Raw genomic sequence first — 23,221 nt, forward strand, 5'->3', positions numbered from 1 at the left:
CCGATAAGCTATCGCCGAAGTGCGAACCAGTCACATTTTGTCTTTCTAATATATTTTGATTTTCGAAAGGTTTAAATAACGCAGTCACCTGCTGCAAAGCGTGCATATATAAAAGTATCTTAAAATTAACAAAACCTTTATTTAGATACTCAAATTATAAAGAAGTCATAAAACTGCACTTAGGTAACAACTTCCCAAATATTATTTACAAGGGCAATGGCACGTAAAGATTTCAAGAAATTCTAGTGATGAGTTTAAAATTATTATAAATAGAATGTTTGATGCGTCTTGGGGAAGAGAATCCGTTACGCAAATATTGCTGCTTAATAATACAACGTGTATACACAAGAAGAAAGTTTGTTGATACATGTGCATGTGTTTGCTTGTAGAAGATTAATGATACAGCTTTGTGATTTAATGCAAATATAATATTACTTTACCTGCTGGTACAACTTTGATCACACATGGCTCTTTTTGAATTCCAAGACTGTTGCGGGCCCAACACAGAAGATTTCCGAATCCTGAATTGCGAAGAATTTGCGGAGAATAGCTTATGACACTTCGCGTTCCATCATTACTCCAGTTCCTTAAGAGAGTCGTATCAAGAGAATTATTAATTGACCACCTGAAGACGACATTGCTAGGATCAGCTTCTACTTCACATGTCACGTTTACAGTCTCCCCCGTTGTGACGCCATAAAACTGTGGTTCCGTAAAACTGCAAACTGGAGTGACTGAAAACGTAAAGAAACATAGATTTTAAGATTATATTTCCTATGTACACATCATGAAACACTATAGGAAAGGTAGATGAACTATAAAATCATGCTATGTACCAGTTGAAAGGCATACACATACATACATGAATTCAAAACATTTAAAAAAATGTTTAAACTTTATGGTTTTTATGCTATAATTTTGCATTTTGAGGACCATTTACTTCAGCTTGTAGGGAGACTGATAACATAATAAAGCACAGATTGCTGATTAACACTGTTAAAGATCTATTTATTTTAATTTATTTTTATTACATATATATAACATACAGAAAAATAAATACCTAATATTAATTTGTAACAGCTCTTTAAATTGCAATTTTAGTTTGGTTGTTTAGATAGTTTTTATGCAGATTTGATTTATTATTGCCCATACAGTTATATTAGTTTTTTCTACTGTTATTTACTAATATTTGGCCTATGTGTATATGTACATTTCTATGAAGTTTGTCTATGGTTACTCGTATGCTTCTGCGGGTTTTTTTATCAACTAGTTCATATATTGATGTAGCCCATGGGTAGCGTACAGTTCTAAGGGTTTTTTGTCTACTGGTTTCTAAGGGGAGCCTACGTGTTTTTTCTACAGGTACATACTTGTAGGCCAAGTACGTGTAAAATATTTCCATTGATCTGTACAGAGCATTTTAGAAGGCTTTCTTCCAAAAAAAAGTTAACATGCTTATAATGAATCGTTCTGTATTGCTCATTTGGAAATTACGCTTTGTCAAATTGACGTATAAAACCACTTTTAGTCATTCAAATGTTAAAGTCTCGTCTTAAACCTTTAGTATAAAATAGAAATAAAGCAGAACCTTAACTTCAGTATCCTTAATCCAGAATTATACCTTTATTGAGGCCTTCCTTCTCAGCTTCTTTCTGACCTCTGCTTGTCTTTCATATTTTATAGATATAATAATAATATGAAAAGTACGAATGAAATTGTTTAAGAAGGGAAGTGTAGTTGAGCCAATTTAACTGAGATTATCAAAAACGTTTAGTAAGTATAAAGAAATGTTAAACAGGAAACTACTAATGCAACTAACTTTATTCACTGTATCCACCATCATGTTCTCTGCTACTGTAATAAAACAAACTGTTTATATATATATATGTTTGTTGAAATTGAGAGAAATTATTTACTTTTCAGACACTATTTATAAAAGATATTAATATTTCGTAAGCCTCTATTATCTCGCACATAGTCCAGCATTAAATTGAATCTTTCCTCGAGAAGTTAACTTTTCTTATACTGAAAATACATTTTTACAAACGTTTCTGACTACAGTTTCTTAAAAGAAAAAAGGCAAACTAAGTTAAGCATTAACTTTTAAATACATCCGTTATTTATATCTAAAGAGTTTGCGGATAGTAAACGCAGAGCGTTTCTAGTAAAATCGAATCACTTTTTTACTCTTTCTTATCTCGACAGTTTCTTTTCTCATTTTATAGAACCATGGGTCAATTTTTAATTTTCTCACAGTTTAAAAATATATTTCACATTTTTAGTTACCCTACTTCGTTTCTCTAGTGGCAGCTGACAATTAATTAGTTCAGGTTGACTGTTTATCGAAAAGGAAGCTTTTTTGTTCAAAATTAAATTTGAGTTTCTTAAAAAGAATTTTAAAGTAAATATTTTAAATATATATTCTATAAAACGTTTATTTCTGTGAAAAAGTTTATGTTTGATTTCATTAAAATGAAGACAACGTTTCACTAAAATATATTTAAAAAACTGTGTTCTTGAATTCGTGGAGTTTTTATAATTTGGCTCCCAAAGGTGAAAAAATATCTTATCGTTGAGTGAAAATTACAAAATCTGTTAATTTTGTTTTTCTGGACAAACGAAAACAAGATATATATAATTAAGACACAATAACACACCGAACAAATACTAATTCAGAAGTCAAGCAACAAAAATCAGCGTTATATTTTCAAAATTTTGACAGGACTAGTTTTGATGGTTTGTTTTACCAAACTTCCATCCTCAGCTGCAAAACCGCAAATGAACAAGATAAGAAATAATGATTACATCGAAACTAGTCCTGTAAAAATTTTGAAAATATAACTCTGATTTTTGTTGCTTGACTTCTGAATAAGATATATATACTTAGCTTCAAGAAATTTGAACTGTCATTTGACAATAACATTCAGTAATAACAAAACTGTCAGAAATATTTATTATACACATACATGCAAATAAAATGTCGTTCCATAGGAAATTATTTTTTATGCACTTACTATATTTTTTAAAACAATGCTTTGCTTTCATTAGAAAAAAATGAATATATATCTTCAATAAATTTTAAGAGAGTTTATTATAGGCTTTCCTTATTTTGCTCATAATAGTGAAAATAAAAATTTTAAAAAGCATGATTTTTCAAGATTCAAGGCACCATCAGACTTCAGTTTACAACAGGGGTTCTCAACCGGTGGTAAGCGTACCACTGGTCGTACGCAAGAGAAAAATAGGTGGTACGAAAAGAAGCAAAGCATTTTTAACTATTAGATTCAAAATTAAAACCCCAGCATCCTGATTGAGTTTTTTCTCTTAACACTCGTAAATTCTTGCGATCTGAGCTTTGTTCAAGAGTGATAGTGGTAGTAGTACTTTGTATAGTGATAGTACTAAAGGTTTCCAATTTTTGTTTAGATGGTACGCGTTATTCGAAAGGTTGAGAACTGCTGGTTTACACTTTCGACGCACTTGGATGTTGGTATTACATACGAAATCTTACAGATAAGCAGAATTAAGCAGAACAGATATAAGCAGAATTGCAGATAAAAATTTGAAAATATTCGTGAAAAGGTAGACTTGTAATATAAATTGAATCTGTAAGGATATCTGAGAGATACTGAGGAAAATAATAACGCATAGTGGAGACATACTAATATATAATACGGAGTTAATTAATTACACTTAACAGTAAAGTATTTATCGATAGTTATTACAAACTTTAAGCACTTAAGGTTAATTAATGCTTGGCTTATTAGTAGATTTTAATAAATGATCAAACTCGTACTAATCGACTCGTATAAAAGATCGTTATACAGTTATAATGTATTTGCGATGAAAATGGCTAACATTTGAGTAACTAAAGCTTATCAATCATTTACGCTTTCCTAACAGATAGCAAGAACACTACTATACATTAAGAAGAACTTTGATGCCTATTAAGCGCTGCATTTTCTGAAAAAAGAATTTTCCAGAAAGCATTTTTGGATCTAGGTAGATATATAGAAGCTTAAATACTGATACAGAAGATACAGAACGTAGATATAGAAGGTTGAATACTGATATGGAAGATACAGAACGTAGTTATAGAAGCTTGAATACTGATATGGAAGATACAGAACTTTATAATATAATTATAGAAGCTTGAATATAGATTTACATTCCGTTTAAGATATAGCCTAATTTTGTATATAAATAACATTAACTAGTGTGCCCTACTTTAGAAGATTGTAATACTGCATAAAAGTAAATTAATTGTTCTGTATGTACCAACATCGACGAACCCTTAACATTTTCGGGGAAACTTCAATGGATTTAAAAATCGCAGAAGGTTTGTTTTATGTTACCATGCATTTAAAATACCAGTGAAAAATAATTAGAAAAATACCGTCGATAAATTAAAACCTACCAGAGGACAAGTCTGATCTTATCTACTCAGTCGGATCCTCTGAGGCCAGATTTGGACTCCAGCAGTTCTACATGGGTCTATATCTGGTCCACCAAGCTGGCTGCATGAGCGGTTTCGTGTTTTCCTCTATCGGTAACGTAGATAAGAGCCAATTTCCATGTAAAGGTCATATACGAGGGCATATCTCTCCTTGGCAGATAGCCTCGTCGACTTGGCCATAATGCAGAAAATGGTAAAATTACCATATTCGTAGATTAGTCAAGCAAGCCTTTATTAGCGAATACTTAGATTATCAAGAGAGAAGCTGTTTGTTATATTTCAATGTGCTTAACTTTTTAAGACTTCACTTTTCTCATCTAATTATGTAACTTTATAATCCTCATTAAGTTGAATGTTAACACTTGATTTTGTGGTTTTTATGTAATTTGGTTTTATTCCTTAATATATAATATGAAATAATATATAATATGATTCTTTAATATATAATAATGGCTATAAATAAGGAAAAAGAACAGGACATATATCTATCCTCTTTGAAATCGTATATAGTCTGTATGGATTGTTTTGAAAATTATTTTGCTCTCATTTATAAATATTATAAAAATCTTTGTCCGGAATTAAAGTAATTTATTTACAACGATGGGAAATCAATGATTTTGTTCAATTATGTTGAGAAAATAAACCACAGTATCCAAAAGTTTTAATTATGCGTTTCATTTTTTAAGTTCTACTTACATTGTTTTAATAAACATAGGTATAATTGAAAATTAGTCTTAAATATTTTTGTAATTGAAAGGGAATTTCAAATTTGTTTCTGTTAATAGTATTATTATTGTTTAGTAAAGTTAAAATTTTAATATTAAGTGAAATATTTCCTTCTCGTTATTACTATATGGTGGATCAAGAGAATCGAGATTCAAAAGCCTCGAAAAGTTTTTAGAATTTGGATTTTTGAAATTTAGACTTCGACGCATTCTAAATAATTATACAACATATTATTTAACTAAATATATGAATACATTTGTTGTCTATCGACGAACATATTTGTTAGGTTTTAGATCTTGATTTTGTTGTGTATTGTTTTGGTATGTAGGCTTTCAATATTTCTAAATGTCGCTGCCAAAAGTCGTTATTTCTGGGATTTTTAAAACTTTAAATAACTTAAAAATTTCTTCCATCTTTAACAAATCACTTCGGAGAACAAAACGAACAAAACCCAATGAGAATTTTTAAAGGGGATAAAAGGGCAAATATGAAAACAGTTATGAAGTTAGATGCTTTTCCCCTTGAGTGCTCTCCTGATTTGTCACTGATAGCACTTTCAGGTTAACAGTCAGAAAATCCATCAAACTCCGGCGAAGTGTTAATTGATTTCTTGTATTTCCCGCGCCGAATAGAAACTAATACTTTTACAAGTGATCCCTAATTAAAATGTGGTGGGTGATTCACGACCGCCGGTATTCAGACGAATGAGTCTCCTGGAGAAATATAAAGTAAACTTAAGGAAATAGAAGGTAGTATTGCCTTCTCCAGTAGATGTTTAGTGTAACTGGTAGTACATTCGATTAGCAGTCACAAGACGTGATCGACGTCACGCGTGATCTTTGCCCCGAAGAACCTAATAGCTCTACAAAGTTAATTGACCTGCTAACTTGGATGGTAGCTTTACAGAATTTATAAAGTTAATATCTTAATGTTGTTAATAGATTATCTAACAGAATTTTCATTCATTTATTCGACTTTCATCAATGGTCAACACTTACAATATTTTGTAAACTAGCAATTGCTAATGTAATTCAAATTCAGTTTTATACTCTTTATGTAGGAAAAATGAAACTTTAGGAAACATTAAACACATTTTGAATATTAAGCACATAAATAAAAGTATTGTCTACTACATTTTGAAAGAAATACAGCATCCTTGTAAAAGGTCTGGAGTTAGATTGAAGTAAAAGTAACAGATCAATTACTACTAATCACCTTCTGCATTGAGAACCTAAAATACTTCTTGAATTTTCACGGTCTTTTGTGCCACGTAACAGATAACAAATTTTAAAGAAATCATACTATTCTCTCGAATGAAAAGGATGAAAGAATAGCATTTCTAAAAAAATATCATTATCTGTTAGGAAAACGTTTGTTTCTCTTTAGCATTCAATAGATTAGGAAACACTTTTTTAAGCACTATTATGTATATATGCAACAAAATATAGCCCAGAATATAGAAAGATATGAAATAAATAACAAGCACTCTGAAGAAATGGGACATAGAAAGAAAAACTGTTTGTTGCAATCTTAAGCAGCAAAGAAATATTGATGTATCAAGTAACATGACGGGGTAGACTGAAATAAAATGTTTAATCTTAAAATGACCTATAACAAACAAAAATTCGTATTCCTAATATGTTTGTTTCCATGTGGCAAATAATTGCTTTCATTATTACGGTTAAGTAATGAAGTTCTGAAAGTGTCTGCTGTCTAATTTGTAATTAATTGCTTATTATTTAATATTTTTTTTTTTTTTTTTTTTTTTTTTTTTGTAAAACGTTTCGGTAATCAGAATGATAAATTTCAGTTCACTAATATATATTTCTCTTCATTGATCCTATATTTCACAACACTTAGTATACTAAAGTGCTCCTCGCACTGCATTGGATAAATATACAAGTGAATGCTGCGGCGCAGAGCAATTTTACTTTGATGATGGAAGACAACGGTAGAAATACAGTGACTTTTTCCAAATGCAGTAATAGAACCAAATCTGTTGTTTGAACTTTTAGAAATGAGAAATACGTAATTACGCAGAGTTTTGCAATGTCATCAGATTTTATGTTTGCTACATGGCAAACTAAAGTAATTATATTTGAGGGATTACTTTTTTAGCGTGCCTGAATCACGTATAAATATTTTATGTAAAGAATCATTGCCGTCCTTACGTGCTTTCATGGTGTAAATCACAGCATGACCATCGAGCTGTTAAAAGATACGTGGTTCAAATTTTGGGGATGTCATACTTGATTTTTTACGTTTTCTACTCCAAAATATCTAGTAGTTTCTATAGTTCCAGCCAAACTAAATTGTAGTGTCCTCACCTGGATTTCGTCGACTGGATCTTGTGCCTCTACCCATGCTCCCTTTATGTAAGGAGAATGTAAGGCATTATCCCATTCCCCTGTCCGTTTCTTCGTGGTGAAAGTTTTAGTAAGTTTGAAGAAAGCCTTTGAAATCCTCTGAAAGAGCCATTATTCGAATTCTGGCGAAGGCGTAGCTAATTTCTCAGATTTCTCGGCTTCTAATTCTAAATGACTCCATTGTCATTTTTTTTTTGTGAACATGTATTGATTTGTCAGGAATTTAAAAAACTTTTTTAAAATAGGAAAATTGATTAATATATGATGCAAATGCTCCATTTTAATGAAAATTTAACTTCTGTTCATAAAACATAAATTCAGTGTCAGTTTATAACATATATAAAAACTACTATATGATTAAATCTGCAATAGTTACCTCAAGATTTGTAGTCACCTTAAAGTTAGCGTTATTAGTTTCACTATAAAAAACTTTGCATCTACTATTAGGAGAAGATAACGAATAGGGGATTTTTTTTCTTCATCTCTTACATAAAATATATCAATTATCTTCCAAATTACTTATTTGTAGCCCTTGAAATATAAAATCTGTGCATCAAGATTTAAACATAATGTATTCTTAAGAAAGTTTCAATATACTTCAATGGCTATAACGTTTTGCAATTTTAAATTTTAAGGTGATAAAAATTTTAAGTATACTGATAGGCTTTGTTCTCATGTTTAACATGATTAATTATCTATAATTTGCAAATCAAAAATCTAATTTTGTTTTTCTTATACGCAGATTTCTGTCAGAAATTAAATTCAAATATGATAATATGTATATATTTGCATTTTATACTTCGTATCAATAAGAACAATAGAAGCATAGTTTCGAAACAACAATAAACACTTTGTTAAGGTGTATTATACACAGGTATTACTATCTTCCCATAGCCGTTATGATTCTGTGCAATTTTTGTTCTCTTTCATGAGAATATTACTAAATACGCAATTTTCGTAAAATACCAAGCAGAAAGAGGTTTTCCCTCACTCTGTTAGTTATTGCTACTTATTGCGTTTGACTTTCATAATAGACATTTTACGTCACTGCTTTAAAATTACATAGGTAAAATACATAGGCATAATAATGGCTATCATTTTATTATTAGAATTTTTAGTTTTAAAGAACAATCAGTCTTCACTACGTTTCAGTAAATAGTAAAAACCATTAAATTAAACCACATGCTACTTTATCCTAAAGTTATAACTAGACCACTGCTACACAGTTATTTTCATAGCAAAGTAATGCATGCCACCCATATTTAAGTAAATTTACTAGGTATTTATTAACAGTTTTAAGTTAAATTCCACACCAATTACGAACTGCAAATGCGGGAAATGCCAAATTAATAACACTGAACAAACATTCACCAGTCAGCAAGCATTACAAAGAGCAACTGTTATTTTAATCATTCTGATATATGACATACTGTCTCCAGCAAATTACGGAGAAACTTGAAATAAACATTTTACATAAATGCACTGCATTTAGATATTAGACATGTTTGCGGTGTAAACGTTAAACCAAACAACCCACATAATTTGCAGAGAATAAATGTTTATATGACTTTAAAGTAAGCACATCGGCCATTAGATAATACGATGGCAGACAGCTATTATTTTAGTAATTGCACTGAAGTTAATTTCCAGCCGTCAGAAAAGGTAATAAACGACAGGAAGTATTTCAATTATTATAGCCTACGATTCGAAAATGTCCCAGGAGTTAAGTAGAGGGTGAGTTCCCCATTGATCTATTTAAGGTATGTTATGGTGTCTTCGTTTTCCCAACTCTGCTTTCGAAAAATGAAAAATAATAGCTACCTCCAATTCTCAAAATTATTTATTATGTTAATACATTCATTCCCGCCTAACGTTTTCACATTGTTTCTAAATACTACTCCACAAAATAATTAATAGTTATGCTAGGCTATATCGACTGACTTTACAGCTTTACTTAAGACATTTTCAGAGTAAATCAACAATTACAGCAGTGACTCTCTTCATTCATGATCGCAGCAGAAGGATTTTGAAGTTACCCGAAAATATTTTCAAGAGTATTTAGATTTGGTAAATATTTAGTAATACAAAATATCTTATTGAAGAGTTAACTTCTCACATACCAATTACATGATTTAAAATAAAATTTATTAAATATATTTATTTTAAACCATAAAGCGAGACACGGTAAGGTTAACATATCTTTAGGAAGATTTATTTTCCTTGTTTTTATAAAAGCATTTAGAGATAATAAATTACTACAATTGATATTTAAAAAAAGCCACAAAGCAGTTCTGCAGAACTTATGGCAGATATTTCGTTAATGGTTTTAGTGCAACTGAATATGGAAATTTTGTTAGTTAACGTTGTGAATTGAAAGATGCACTATTGCTTTTACTAGGCACATTAAAGGTTCATTTGCCTGACAATAATAGGTAAACTTCCGGTTAAATGGTTTTCTTTCACAACAGAAGAAACTGCTGTGAGGAGTTTAAGTTATGCATTGCACATAAAAGTAGTTGTATGCAAATAAAACATGGTTACTCTCTATGTTTGTATTAAAATAAACTGAAAATTGTGAAATAAACCCCTAAAGTTCAGTTCGCTGACGTAAATGCTCTTGTTTTTGATAATTAACACCTGTACGAACATTTATAAAATTTAATGTGAGCTTCAAAATAAATACATAACAGATGCTTTCATGAAATAGCAAATGAAACTAATTACGCTGCGAACATTAACGTCCTTCCATACGGTATTTATTATCTTCTGCAGGTGAATACGCAAACCATTTCTAAGTATTTGATTTATTAAACATAATATCTACTACAGTATATTCCTCCTTCTAATCATCATATCGATTTGAATTTTTAAGAACATGAGTTTCAAGATTCTTATATCGTTTATCAAATAAAGAGCTCATATTTCTACATAATACAAGTGTATCAGGTTTCAGCATCTGAAATAGATTTCAATACGTATTTTTTATCATTTCGAAATTAATATGTAATTTCTATCACTTCGATTTTGCGCCTTTGTGTCTAAACCTGATTAAAGTCCCTCAATCGTTTTTGTGCTAAGACAAAATTGTTGAATATTTAGGGAAGTTCCTTGCTCACAAAGGGAGCATTTCAGATTTATTCCAAAGATGAGATATATCAAGACTTAGTCATAACGAAATGAAATTTATTGAAGTGAAAGGTTTGATTTCTTAACTAAAGATGTTTCAAATTTACTAATCGATATCAATAATAGCATTACAAAATTTAATATTCCATTAGTATTTCCATCAATATTAATAATACATTTGCAGATTACGTGTTGTTTCGCACATAATATCAAGTAACATTCGGCCTCCAAGAATTAGATGCGAAGCTACATCTTTTAAATATTCAGAAACTCTGTAGAGAAGACTAGAGTAGTATTTCTTTTGGCCTCTGTGCGAACCATTTGTAACAGTAACTAGTGCAAGAAATAATATACGAATTTTACTCTCATGGCCCGTGTAACATATTCTACTTACTAATAATATCGCTATACTTCATTGCAATTCATTACTTAATCGACAGACTAATTCTTTAGCAGCTGCTTTGTTTCAATTCAACGATCAATAACTTGTACGAGTGCTCCATCAAAGTACCTCAAAGGGAGAAGCATTTAATATTGTCCCATCCTACAGTTAATGGCCTTAGATTGTGGCAGGAGAGCGATTTAAGATGGCTAGGTGTGACCTGGTCAATGAACCTATCTATTCCTATTAAGTCTACACTTGTAACGAATCTCCTACTTCCGTACTGCTTGTCTTCATGCTGTAATTGGTGAACACATCCGGTTAGCAATTGAGAGATCCGGAGTTCGAATCCCAGCGAAATATCTCTCATAACTTCTTGAAAAAGAGTATTAATTTTTTCTGTTTTCAGCTCACATAAGAACCTAAAGTCTGCACAAGTAGCCCCCCAAATAAAAGGAGTTAGAAGATAGTTTGTCAACACATGGATATGATAACTGTAACCCTTCCTTTCCAGTTTCTCTTTAAGTGGGTAAGTATATAAGGGATTTTCTCCTTCTATGTTGCATGTCTTTATGTGGTAATTGGAAAGCACATCCGACTAACAATTAAAAGGCCAGTAGTTCGATTCCTGCCGAAGGTACTGCTAATTTTTAATGCGTCCTTCGCTTAAATAAACGTAATAACTGAACAGACTATCGTATTTGCTTTATTAATACAAGCAGTGCTTAATTAATTTACTTATATTACACATGTCTTTTACATTTGTGCTGCACGAGAAGTTTGTTTGTTTCGATTAGAATACTATATATATATAGATATGCATTATGGAAAATACTAGCATTTTCGAAGTTTTAAAATATTTTATTGGGAGGAGTAACGAGCAACATTTCCATACGCAGCAAATTATATATGGTACAATGAAAATTTGAAATCTGCATTTAGGAGATATTTTGAATTCAAAACAAATTACTCGTTGCTATGGTAGTAACATGTGAGTTTTTTTTAGTTGCTTTTAGATTCAGTCAAAAACTTAAGCTAAAAGGAAAAGTTGCATAAAGAAAATTAATTAATTAAAACATAGACAGGAAGAAGAAGTATTTCTTAAAGGATAAATTGTAAAAGAATGCTGTTGAAAAACGCATTGTCAGAAGTGGGGAAAAATCAATAACATTCTCCTGTGAATTAAATATTTAGAACGAGAGGAAATGGTATTTTAGTCACTAGTACAACAGCAAAAAAATAAAGACAGTAAAATGCTTTTAATTTTGCACTTAATCGAAAGGTAAAAACATGTGAATTTAGAACTAAATAAAAGATTTTCTTGAGATTGCTCAGTAACAGTTAACATCTCAACTAGTTTATTCTGTTTTAAGGCTTTCTTCCAAATATTTTTTCTTTCCCTCAGAATGTCTTGATGCGTGGTAGTATAAATTACGGAAGTCAGTTTCTAGTTAAAAATAACACATTTTAGAGATAAAGATTAATAAAACATGGTTTTCAATTATTGCGACTACTTACTGAATTTTGTTATTACATACTATGGTTATTATTCTGCTAAAGATAAAAAATATTAGTTGAATATATTCAAATTTGTAATGCATTTAATACCTAAATCCTGATCGTAAAAGCTAAGACTAATACACTGATTATTGCATCTTTAACATTCTTACGTTATGGAGTTATAATTACGAATTTTGCAAATATCTGTAAATGTCTGAAGTACGTGTTATATGCACCAGTATACTTACCGTATCGTGACAAAGATTTAAGTTAAATTGTAATTTGTCATATGTTCTCTAAATAAGCAGATATCGCATTCAACTGTAGAATTTCTTTTTGAATTTCTGATTAAAATGCAAAGTTTGAATTTATTATTTTAATTAAAAAATTTTAAAAATTATCATTTCTTTTCTGTTTTAGTTCTAAATAAATGTAAGGATGTATTAAAAATATAGTACTCACTAAGAATTTTATATCTGCATGTTCCTTTTTCACAGAACGTTACTTTCGCAAAAGTGCAGAATCGCCCACTTATCTGTTTGGCGCTTTTTACAAGAGTAAGAAGAATTGGATTTTTGTCAATTTTCCTTGACCTTTTTAAGTGAAAATAGGTCGATGTGTACATGGATAAAGTCAAGGGAGTGTACAATGCCATTTTTGTGCAATTCTGGGATGTTTTTTAAGTGAAAATAGGTCGATGTGTACATAGATACCGAGTATGTGCAATTCTTAAAAACGCTGCAAGCAGTGGGCTATTCTGCACTATCTCCGTTATTTTTCTGCATATACGTCTCTTGTCGACAGCGGTGAATGTTATATTTAATTCAACGGAAAACAAAGGGCCAAACTTGAAAGTTCACAGTCTAGTTATTAGCTTTTATGCTTTTCATTTTATGCAATTCTGAACTGTTTACTGTTTTGGAGTTTAAATTTTCATTTCATGAAAATTATGTGCTTTTCCACCTGCACAATCGTTTTACGATTTCAGTAGTTCTTCAGTGCCTACAATAATAAAAGCACAAGGAAAAAGCCGTAGCAGTGTCGATGCATGCTTAGATTTATATTGAAGAAGAATTTTGATTGCGTAGTATCTAAAGAACTTGGCAGTCGCGGCAGTTTTAAATCCATTTTTATTCGCAATTGATATTTGCGGCCACAATCACTTGACACTGCAGTCGTGCCTTTCCACAGAAGATTTACATTTTTGATATTGTAGAGATAGAAAGCAAGCCAGCGAAATTACATCTTAACACAGGAGAGAGCAAAAGCTGAAGTGAGTAGTTATGCAAGATGGAAGCACGCGAAGAGAAACGTTTTGGTTTGCAATGTGGTGATTGGTCAAGAGGCATCTGCATTAATAGTTACGTAAGATCGTATGATTTATTTTGATGACGGAGTTTACACTTAAGCGCTATTTTTAGGACAGATAGATGAAGTCCCCAAATGAAATAGAAAATAAAATATGTTATAGTATATTAAATTTAGAAGTTTGCTTTCACATATTTCATCTTACAATATTGATCTGCTTCTTGAATTGAAATAAAGCATGGAGCTATAAATTTAAATCCAATTGTGTCGTTATTTGATGTCGCCTTGACACTCAGCCACAGCAATGCCAAGCTTCATCGTTCATGTGCCACGACTGCTGCAAAATATTGCATATATATATTATGTTTTTACTCTTTGCATCTGTCTTAGAACGCAAACATTGCTGTAAGTGTTTTCGTCCTCTCATTACTTTTTATCATGTATGAGATGCATGAAATATAAGCTTGCATACACATCCCATATGCATCTCACTAAATTGTAGGTTACACATAAAACGTTTTAGCTTTATCATGTACCTTAATCAGTACAGTTTTGTGTTTTTGATTATTGTGTTACAACTTTAAAATGCTTTGCTAGTCTTAGATTGAACCTAAGTATGTTTATTATTAGAATGTTTGCTGAGATCTATCTCTGTACAGAATCTTCGAATTTTAATTTCCTAATCTTTTTCTGTGCTGGACACTGAGTAGCGTTCTTAGTGAAGAGGTGGTTAAATGAGCAAGGGTTTGGAAATTCCCTACGAATGCTTAGTAAGCAATGTGTTCGAACATTAGCAAATATATATGTATATATTCAGGACCACGTAAGTAATGTAAAACATACCACACAGTTATAGCTATATCGCTGACCTATTTAAAATTTTATTTCTCTAAATTAACTTTCACTTTTGTCACTCTGAACTAAAGTCTTATCCCAAAAGTTTTGAGTATTATACGTTACTCACAGCTCACAACTATATATCCACTATACTCTCTACCTACTCGCTTAGAGCTTACCTTTCGCCCTATCTGCATATTAGCAAATTTACCTGTTGTCTTAGTTTCGCTACTCTCTGAACATATTTAGTCTCAACTAGATTCCAGCAGCATACACTTTCGATGCCTTCAACGAGTGACTTTTTTATAGCATTTGATGGCTCTGACATTTATTGTTAAACTTTAGCAGTGTTTCGCGTATCATAGCTTCCCTTAACTTAGCACCTGCCTTTTGCCAGGAAAGAGTGCCTTAGAATCCATTCTCTATTGCCAGTAGTATATCTCCAATAGTATATTGGATGCTATTCTCCAATAGTATATCTCTGGATATACTATTGGAGGATATACCTATATGACCAGTTGTAAAATGTTTTCTCCTTTTCTACCGTGTGCCTTTATGATGTAATTGAAAGCACGTCCGGACAGAAATCAGAAGATCCAGAGTTTGAATCATGGCGACGTCATCGTGATTTTTTTCTGTTTCCTGAAAAATTGTAAAGCATTTACGGTGGAGCTCAGCTAAAATGTAGTGGATCATAATTCGTTACCACCTTGATTTGACATTAACAAGTACACGATACGCAACATCGTCCACAATGATTTGGATAAAAAAGCTTCTGCTCTCAGTTTGTGCCACAAAAATTGACAGGCGAAACCGAAAGCAAAATTTGCGAAAGATTCTGCAAATTTCATTAAATCGCACACTCGAGATTTACCCTATCCGAGAACTATCATCATAGAATGAGATTTAGTGATCAAGATAAGATAATAATGATTACCTTCTATAGCGACAATAGCAGCATATATAAGGTATTATTTTATGCTGATCAAACCGTGAATATTGCATTTTTGTAATCGAGTTTTGAAATGGATGCTGAGACGTGTCCAGCATAGTTGGTCAGAGCTGTAGATGTTCAGGCAGAGAATGTTCCTGTACGCAACATGTTCCTTCAGGGTGCCTTATATGTTCTGTATCATTCATTCTGCTTCCTTGATATAGTGATTGTGGACTCCCTTCTATTTTCTAGCCAGAAGAATAAATCGAAATGCACATCGTTTGTGTCCGTTAGCGAAACAAAGCGACTTTCAGTTCGGTTTCTACCAGGCCTTTGTTCACAGTTTCCAGAAGTTCTCTGAACGCTGCTAAATGTGTTTTGCCGGGTGTAACCATCATTTTGAAGGCCGATACATATAATTTGTCTGTATCTTCTCTTTATATTATTTGTTGATGCAATTCACCGAAAGTTTTGCATGTATTATGTCTCATCGGTGGAAGTGTATAACGGAGTTAGCCGTTAGAAGTTGTGTTAGCTGGTGCAATCAAAACTGGTTACTCATATTAAAGCTTTTAAAATTAAGTTACAGAGTATTCTAGTTGAAGTCGAGTGAAGCCAAATTACAGCTAATAGATAACGGTCGTTTGATTTCTAAGAGAGACTTTAAAAATCTATGACTTCTGTTAAAAGAGAGCTGAATATTTAATGAAAGACAAACAGCAATATATAAAATCAAAATGGAGTGAATTCTCCAAAAGTCGGATTTTATTGTGTAATTATGAAATATGATTGCAGTAACTCAGAGTTCAGCTTCTAATGAAAATTAATAAATGTGTTCACAGTATTGATATGTGAATATATGATATAAGAGCCAACTGATATATGAGTTTTCATGCATTATTCTACACCCCGAACAGACACGCCTGGACGCTGATGGCCCAGTCTTTAATTTCAAGATTAACCTTCGATTGGTGGAATCATTTTTCATTTATAATAAATACCTTTCATTTCAGAATTAAGCGTAATGTTTTGGACTGATGACGAATTTCATCAATTAAGAGTTCGTTAATAAATACATTCGTGGTAAAATATAATTAACAATTAAAATCAATAAATCAGCGATTTACTCGACAGTCTCATATTTAAACAAAACTTGATTTACTAAAAGTGCAGAACTGCATATTTAATTAATTAAGATTTCAGCATTTTGAAATTCTATTACCATCTCATTAAGACTGAAATTTTCTTTTGTAACAAGGGTACAACTTTCCTTTTTTCTAACAGGAATAGTAAATTGAACCATAACAAGCAAGTATGATGATGAATGAGTTTTACTGAATTTACTGTTAATAAATGCATCAAAATATTAATACAGCAAATATTAAAAAAATAAAGTTACGAAAAACGTAGAAATAGAAGCTCCCTTTATTATAAAGACTTCCAAAGTAAGTTTTGAAGAAAGTTTGAGACTCGGAATCATTCTTAAAATGATAGAAAAAGTAGTGAAAGTGAGGATTTGAACTTACATTGAACGAGTAAATACTGATAGTTACTGCGTCCTTGGCCTACGGTGTTTGTTGCTAAGCAACGGTATCTCCCACGGTGTTTTTTCCCTACATTCTGTAGCAGCAGGGTCTGGTTACTAATGATGATACCCGCTGTCCTATTTGTGGTAAGGGCTCTGTCCTCGAAATGCCACTCAATTTCGAAAACCCACGGATTCGCTCGGATGGAGCATTCCAAATAAACATCATTCCCTTCTTTTACTTTTGAATCAGCCATGCTGGAACTAAAGGATATGTTGACAATTGGGATATCTGCAAGAATTAATACAATGACATGCTTTAAAAAGATAGATATGAAATATATAATATTATAAGTAAAGTTGTATATATATATATATATATACATATAAACTTAAAGTATCTAACTTTACAATTAAATTGAAACAATTTTGTTTTTAAGCTTTAGCCTATTTTATTATTTTTCTGTTTGTGTTTATATATATATGTAAAATATAAAAAATAGGACGGCTTTGGTTTATGCGAACCAGCAACCTTTAATTAACTTTCTGCAATTTAGGATCTTCCCCCTAGACCAGTACTTTCGAGAACATTCCAGCCTATTACGTAACCACGTCTATAAATACTAAGAATTGGCGCCATTTTGCGTTAGAGAGAGATCGCTTTCACCCTCTGCTACTAAGATCTGTGCTACTGCCCTTCTCCCTTTCTTTGTTCGAATTATGACGCAGTGAATTTAAATTTAACTTTATTTAGTAAAGAGTGATAGAATGCCTTTCAATTGAATAATCCCCCCGGGGGTCGACGTAGAGAACTCTGCGAAGCTACTGGCTAGGATCTGTACCTAGGCAGTCTCGGCCACGGGGGTATAAAATTTATGAACTTGGTGGTTCTGAAGGCTCTGGGAAAGGTCACTTATTGGCCGGCCCCGGAGTCTGGCACGTCCTAGCGCGGCGTGGTTCTAGTAACCCGGGGTATCCCCCGGGGTCGCTGGGTAATGTCCCGCTGCGACTGGCTCGCCCAAGCGACTGGTAGGAGCATTAGACGACCGGTGCTGCCTGGGGCCTGTCCCCAGGTGGTGCGCTGCTCTTCTGGAGGGTAATAGTGGAGGTTGAACCTCCACGACGTACCCAAAGGGAGAGTAGACCTGTAGTGGGATTTAGTTCCCGGAGCAGGGCAGCCCAAACCTATAGTTAGTTAGTTCAATTGAATAAAGAGATGGAGATATAAAGTTAACTTCTTCTGTGTCATCATTTCTTCCAAGCTTTATTCATGTGCCCGACTGCCAAAATATTACATATATATATGTACATTTTCAATAATATAAATTTTCTTATAATATAGTACTTTGCTAAATATATTATTATTTATTTGTCTTTTTATATTTTAAAAAAAAATTATTAGAAGAAAATTTGCTGTTTAAAATCTGCGTCGATTGATGAATTGCATTAAAGCACTTATGAACCGCACTTAGCGTATTGCAAAATGCATTCGGGGAGGATTTTCTGCGACGAACAAGCTAATTACGTTTGTGGTGCCGCATGGTAAGCGCTCATTTCTTAGGACTGTATTTTAGTTCCATCGCACATTCGGTAAATTAACATATCTACAGATTACATATATGTTGCCCTCGCTAAGACGGATTTAGATGAAGTTGATGTATACTATATATATTCAAATGTAAATAGAAAAAGCGGTTAAACTTAATATTGTTATGTATTAATTGTTACTATTTTCAAGCTTAAGTTTTGCTTACTTAATTCAGTTTGATCAGTAATTGAAGTTATTAATTTTTGCTTTAGTTGTTTAAAGTTGGTTGTAAGTTTAAACTGTAACTTTTGTAAACCTTAAATTTAGGTCTAGTTGCTTAAAAGTTTTCTTAAGTTGAAGTTGTTTAGTTTTTTAATTTGAGTTTAGGGACTTAAGTTTACTTGGTTTTTGTACTTTTTGTTTTGACCCTTAGATTGTTTAACTTTTGACTTTAATTATTTGAAAGTTTTGTTTGCTGCACTTTTGGTGTGTTAATTTTTTTTAAACTTAAGGTAACAATTTTTTTACCCCTCTTTCTATTAAATTTATCGAATACATATTTTTTGACTGGTGGTAAGGTAAATCAATAGTAATTGAAACTCAATCTGGATAATGAGTGTGTATACTTAAAATGCTGCTGAAGAAACAATTTATATTGTGCTGACATTTTTAATGAATTATATTGTTATGTAATAGTTTAATTTTTAATGTCCTAAATTCGTAAATATTCACTCGTTATGAAGAATTTTCTCATGCCAACCGTCGGCTTGGAATTCATTCTCAGAATCCCTTATCAGAGGATTACTGCACCCCGAAATTCTTTCGCTCAAGCAATGGAACACTTGAAATGTATCCACCACATGTTCAGATAACGGGGCCACGTGCAGTTTTGCTGAACCAGGACCCCGGTTACTTCGACGTCTATAGCGGGGAAAGGTTCTACCGCGAATTATTTAGGAGAGAGGAAAAGTCGTTGGATGGGAAGCTCCACATGCTCGATTTGCGCTTCGAGCGAGGCCAGTTCGCCCCTTTTTTCATCAGCAGAGAGTTGTTGACCCAGCAGAGTGACCTTGGAGGCCGAATGGTTGAACTGCGCTTTTTGGCTCTTTCTGGTAGTAGGGAAACTTCTTCCCGTGAAGATTTCTCTGCTTGGGTTGCTGCGCTTGGCTTCCTGCTGATCACCTTCTTCGCCAAATTTTTCAAAAGCGCGCCAGCTGTTAAATTAGCTGGCGCTCATATCCCTAGCTGTTAAATTAGCTGGCGCCCACACGGGACTATAAGCCAAGATGATGATGACTATAGCGATAACGCTGATTCAGAATATTCGAACGCTTCGATGCCGACCACCTCTAGAAGATTGGATTTTATAAAAAGCCCGAATTCGGACAAACCATCTAAACCTAAGAAGACCACGAAAAAGAAAAAAACTATCAGCAGCCCCAGATACTCATCCTGAAGTTACTGTATCGCGCAATGAAACATAAGCATCGGAAGAAGAAAACATGCAAGCGCTTATGGAACTTATCAAGGCTTATGGAATAGATAAACTTAGTAAGAAACCTGACACAACAACCCTAGAAGATGAAACAATGCCTAATTCAGAAAGGAAAAGAATTCGCATCGATTCACCCAAAGCTAAAATTACTAGAGTTATGATGCCTCCCCCATCCTCCAAAAATGATAATAATGATTGGAAATCACCCAGGAAAACGGCTAAAATTAAAGAAAACCCAAAACCGATAGAAATTGTTCAGGAAAAAAGATTTCAAGTGCTGTTAAATCAAATCTCAGAAGCGGTCGAGGGGTAAAGTCGCTGAACACTGGTAGTTCGGTCCGAGGTTCGAATCCCGCGAACGGGCTGGCTGCATGGGTGTTTTCGTGGTTTTCCCCATGTGTAACGTGTATACGAGCCAGTTTCCCTTAGAAAGTCCTCCCTCCCCTTAGGCAGATAGCCCTAGTGTACTTTGCCGTAATTTAAATACACATACCATCAAATCCCAGAAGCCGATGACGAAGCAAAACGTGAAGTCCCCCCCACCCATAGTGCTCTCTCAAGACGTCGCTGATTGGTCAGAATTGGATGAACTTTTTAAGCAATTCTGCAAAGAGGAATTTGAATCTTCATTGAAAGCAAATTCTATCTATGTTTATACAAAATCATCTGCAGATTACCGAAGCTGCTGTAAAGCTTTAATTGGAAGAGAAATCCCTTTTCACTCTTTTCTGTTAGACAGCTACAAACCACTGAGAGTTATTTTAAAAGATGTACCAGCCACCGTTAAGGTGAACGCCATATATGAAGACTTACTTAATCGCAAATACCCAATCCTGAAGGTAAAACAATTCACCAAAAATAGACCAGAGAACATCACTAAATTGCCGATATTTCTCCTCGAGCTGAAGAAAATAGCCGAAGGACAGTTAATTCGCAATCTATCCAATATGTTCAGTTTCAATTGTACTATCGAAAACTTCAAACCACGCAGCCGACCTGTGCAATGTTATCGATGCCAAGAATACGGGCATTCACAAACATGCTGTAATAAGCCAGAAAGGTGTGTCAAATGCGGATTACCGCACCGCAGCAACTTATGTCAAATGCCCGAAGGAGTAAAAACCTACCTGTATTTTTTGCGGAGGACCCCACGTTAGTAGCTACAAGGTGTGTAGTTACTATTAGAAAAGATTTGAAACCAAGAAGCTAGTACCTAAAACCGAAGTTCCAACTCAAGAAATTCCTAATTTCAACTCGGGAAAACTTTCCCCAAACGCTCATGGAATCTAATCTAGCTGAAGTTTCAGTACAGCAAAAAGCAGAAAAAATATTTCCCACCTACAGTTTTAAATTAAAGAAATCTTTAAAACCACCGCCCGAAGAGATGGAAGAAGTATTGACTTGGATTCGTGATGATAGAATCAAGCAATTTCTTACTACAGTTACCCATTTAATCGGAAAAATTCAAGCTGCAAAGAGCCCTTCAGACAAATTAAAAGTCGGTTTTCAAGCCACGATGACATTCATGAAGTTTGCCGAAGAAAACTAGACAACTTCAATACTTCCCAACAGATGGCAGCACTCGAGACCCTGCACGAAGTCTAAATCTCCTTTCCAGGCCAGCCTCCTACATCCGCTGATAGATGGAGCCACATGATCTGTTCAGTTAAGCCCTACTTCAAAAATCGAGCCTACTTACGAGAAAACCCCAGAGATGGCGCCACTTGAGGTCTGCTGAGGACCGAACTCAAGAGATAGCACAAGTAACTTCTTTCTTCTCCAGAAATATTCCACTTTAATTCCTAAAATGAATTTTCTTCTCACTAAGACGTACCCCGTAGTGTAAAAAATTTCTGAGTCAAATTCCCTGGACTATATACTCATCGATACTTCAATTCATGGCAAGTGGCTGCGCAGTGGATTGACGATGGCCAGAGACGGAGAAAAGATTTTTCAAACAGACCTTTTTTGGACGGAGCTGCAGCGACAAAATGATACCTACTACTTCTATCTTCTGCATGGCGGAAGCCCGAGAGCTTCAGGGTAAACGGATACTTGGAGTCGAGCTAAAGTAGTAGTCCGGATCCTTGTTCCACGCGGGAGATCGCCTCCGGAAGAACCATCTCGTTGAAATGGCAGCCTTGGACGGAAAATTGGAGCCAGACCTCGTCGTTGATGTTATCTTTTGTTGATTTTATTTATTTCGCTTACCTCTTCCTTTTCTTTTCAACAGATATGCTGCAAGCCGTCGTAAAGATGTCTAAGAACTAACTACAAATGTATTTTCAAGATTTTGTGCGAATAGTTCCATTTTATTCCATTTAGGTTGTGAGGTCCCCCCCCCCCACTGACCATGTTTTTTAAAGGTATGTTTAATTTTTTTTATGTGCTCTTCAGCTAATGTTGTTAACCAGCCACCTCTTAATAATTGTAGTGAAAATTGTGATTATCATGGCTCCATCAACATTGTAATCAAAGCTCTTTATCACTTTAAATAAACATTAGTTTGATTTTACTTACCTTGTTTTGTAATTAATTTTCAATTAATTCTTTTACGCATTTACTACAATATAACTATTAACTTGCATATATTCAATTATACAGTGGTGATAGTTGGTAGGAACATTTGTAATATCTTATGTTATATTGTTCAGTACTTAACAGTATCTCATAGAGAAATATTGTTTAATTTATTACTTTCAGTTTAATGACACATTACTTTTCAGGCACTGGATAATCACATTATTAAAGCACTTATTTAATGGCAGATGATGATACTGCACATTGCTTTTCACTTTAGAATATAGCATAAAATTAGTCACACAAGTGAGGATTTGAATAGATAGCTGAAAATAATTTTCTAATTGAGGTTTTAGAGACATTAGGTTAATTGGAAAAGCCGGAGAGATGAAAAATTAGCAACCGCCTTCCCCGGGTATTGAACCGCGGACCTTTGGAATACCGGCACAGTGTGCAGAACCACTACATCACGAAGACACGCTAGGAAAGTGGAAAAAATACCTTATATACTCCGCTTT

General features: G+C 33.3%; 1 protein-coding gene and 1 long non-coding RNA gene across 3 annotated transcripts in view; one reads left to right on the plus strand and one right to left on the minus strand.

The window, feature by feature from the left end:
- The window catches only part of LOC118185611 (protein turtle-like), an 886,541-nt gene that overhangs the window by 254,807 nt on the left and 608,513 nt on the right, over window positions 1-23,221 (minus strand). For both annotated transcript variants that reach the window (XM_085818674.1, XM_085818673.1), the window contains exons 6-7: window positions 17,162-17,452; window positions 441-734 (exon numbers count right to left, since the gene is read on the minus strand). In XM_085818674.1, the coding sequence (XP_085674800.1) occupies window positions 441-734; window positions 17,162-17,452 (585 nt within the window). The remainder of the gene's footprint in view (window positions 1-440; window positions 735-17,161; window positions 17,453-23,221) is intronic.
- Window positions 1-23,221, plus strand: part of LOC146996801 (uncharacterized) — a 157,671-nt gene that overhangs the window by 76,221 nt on the left and 58,229 nt on the right. The window lies entirely within an intron of this gene.

This window comes from Stegodyphus dumicola, chromosome 6, assembly GCF_044657685.1.
Source record: "Stegodyphus dumicola isolate Sdum_Otavi_A_Nest chromosome 6, ASM4465768v1".
NCBI lineage: Eukaryota > Metazoa > Arthropoda > Arachnida > Araneae > Eresidae > Stegodyphus > Stegodyphus dumicola.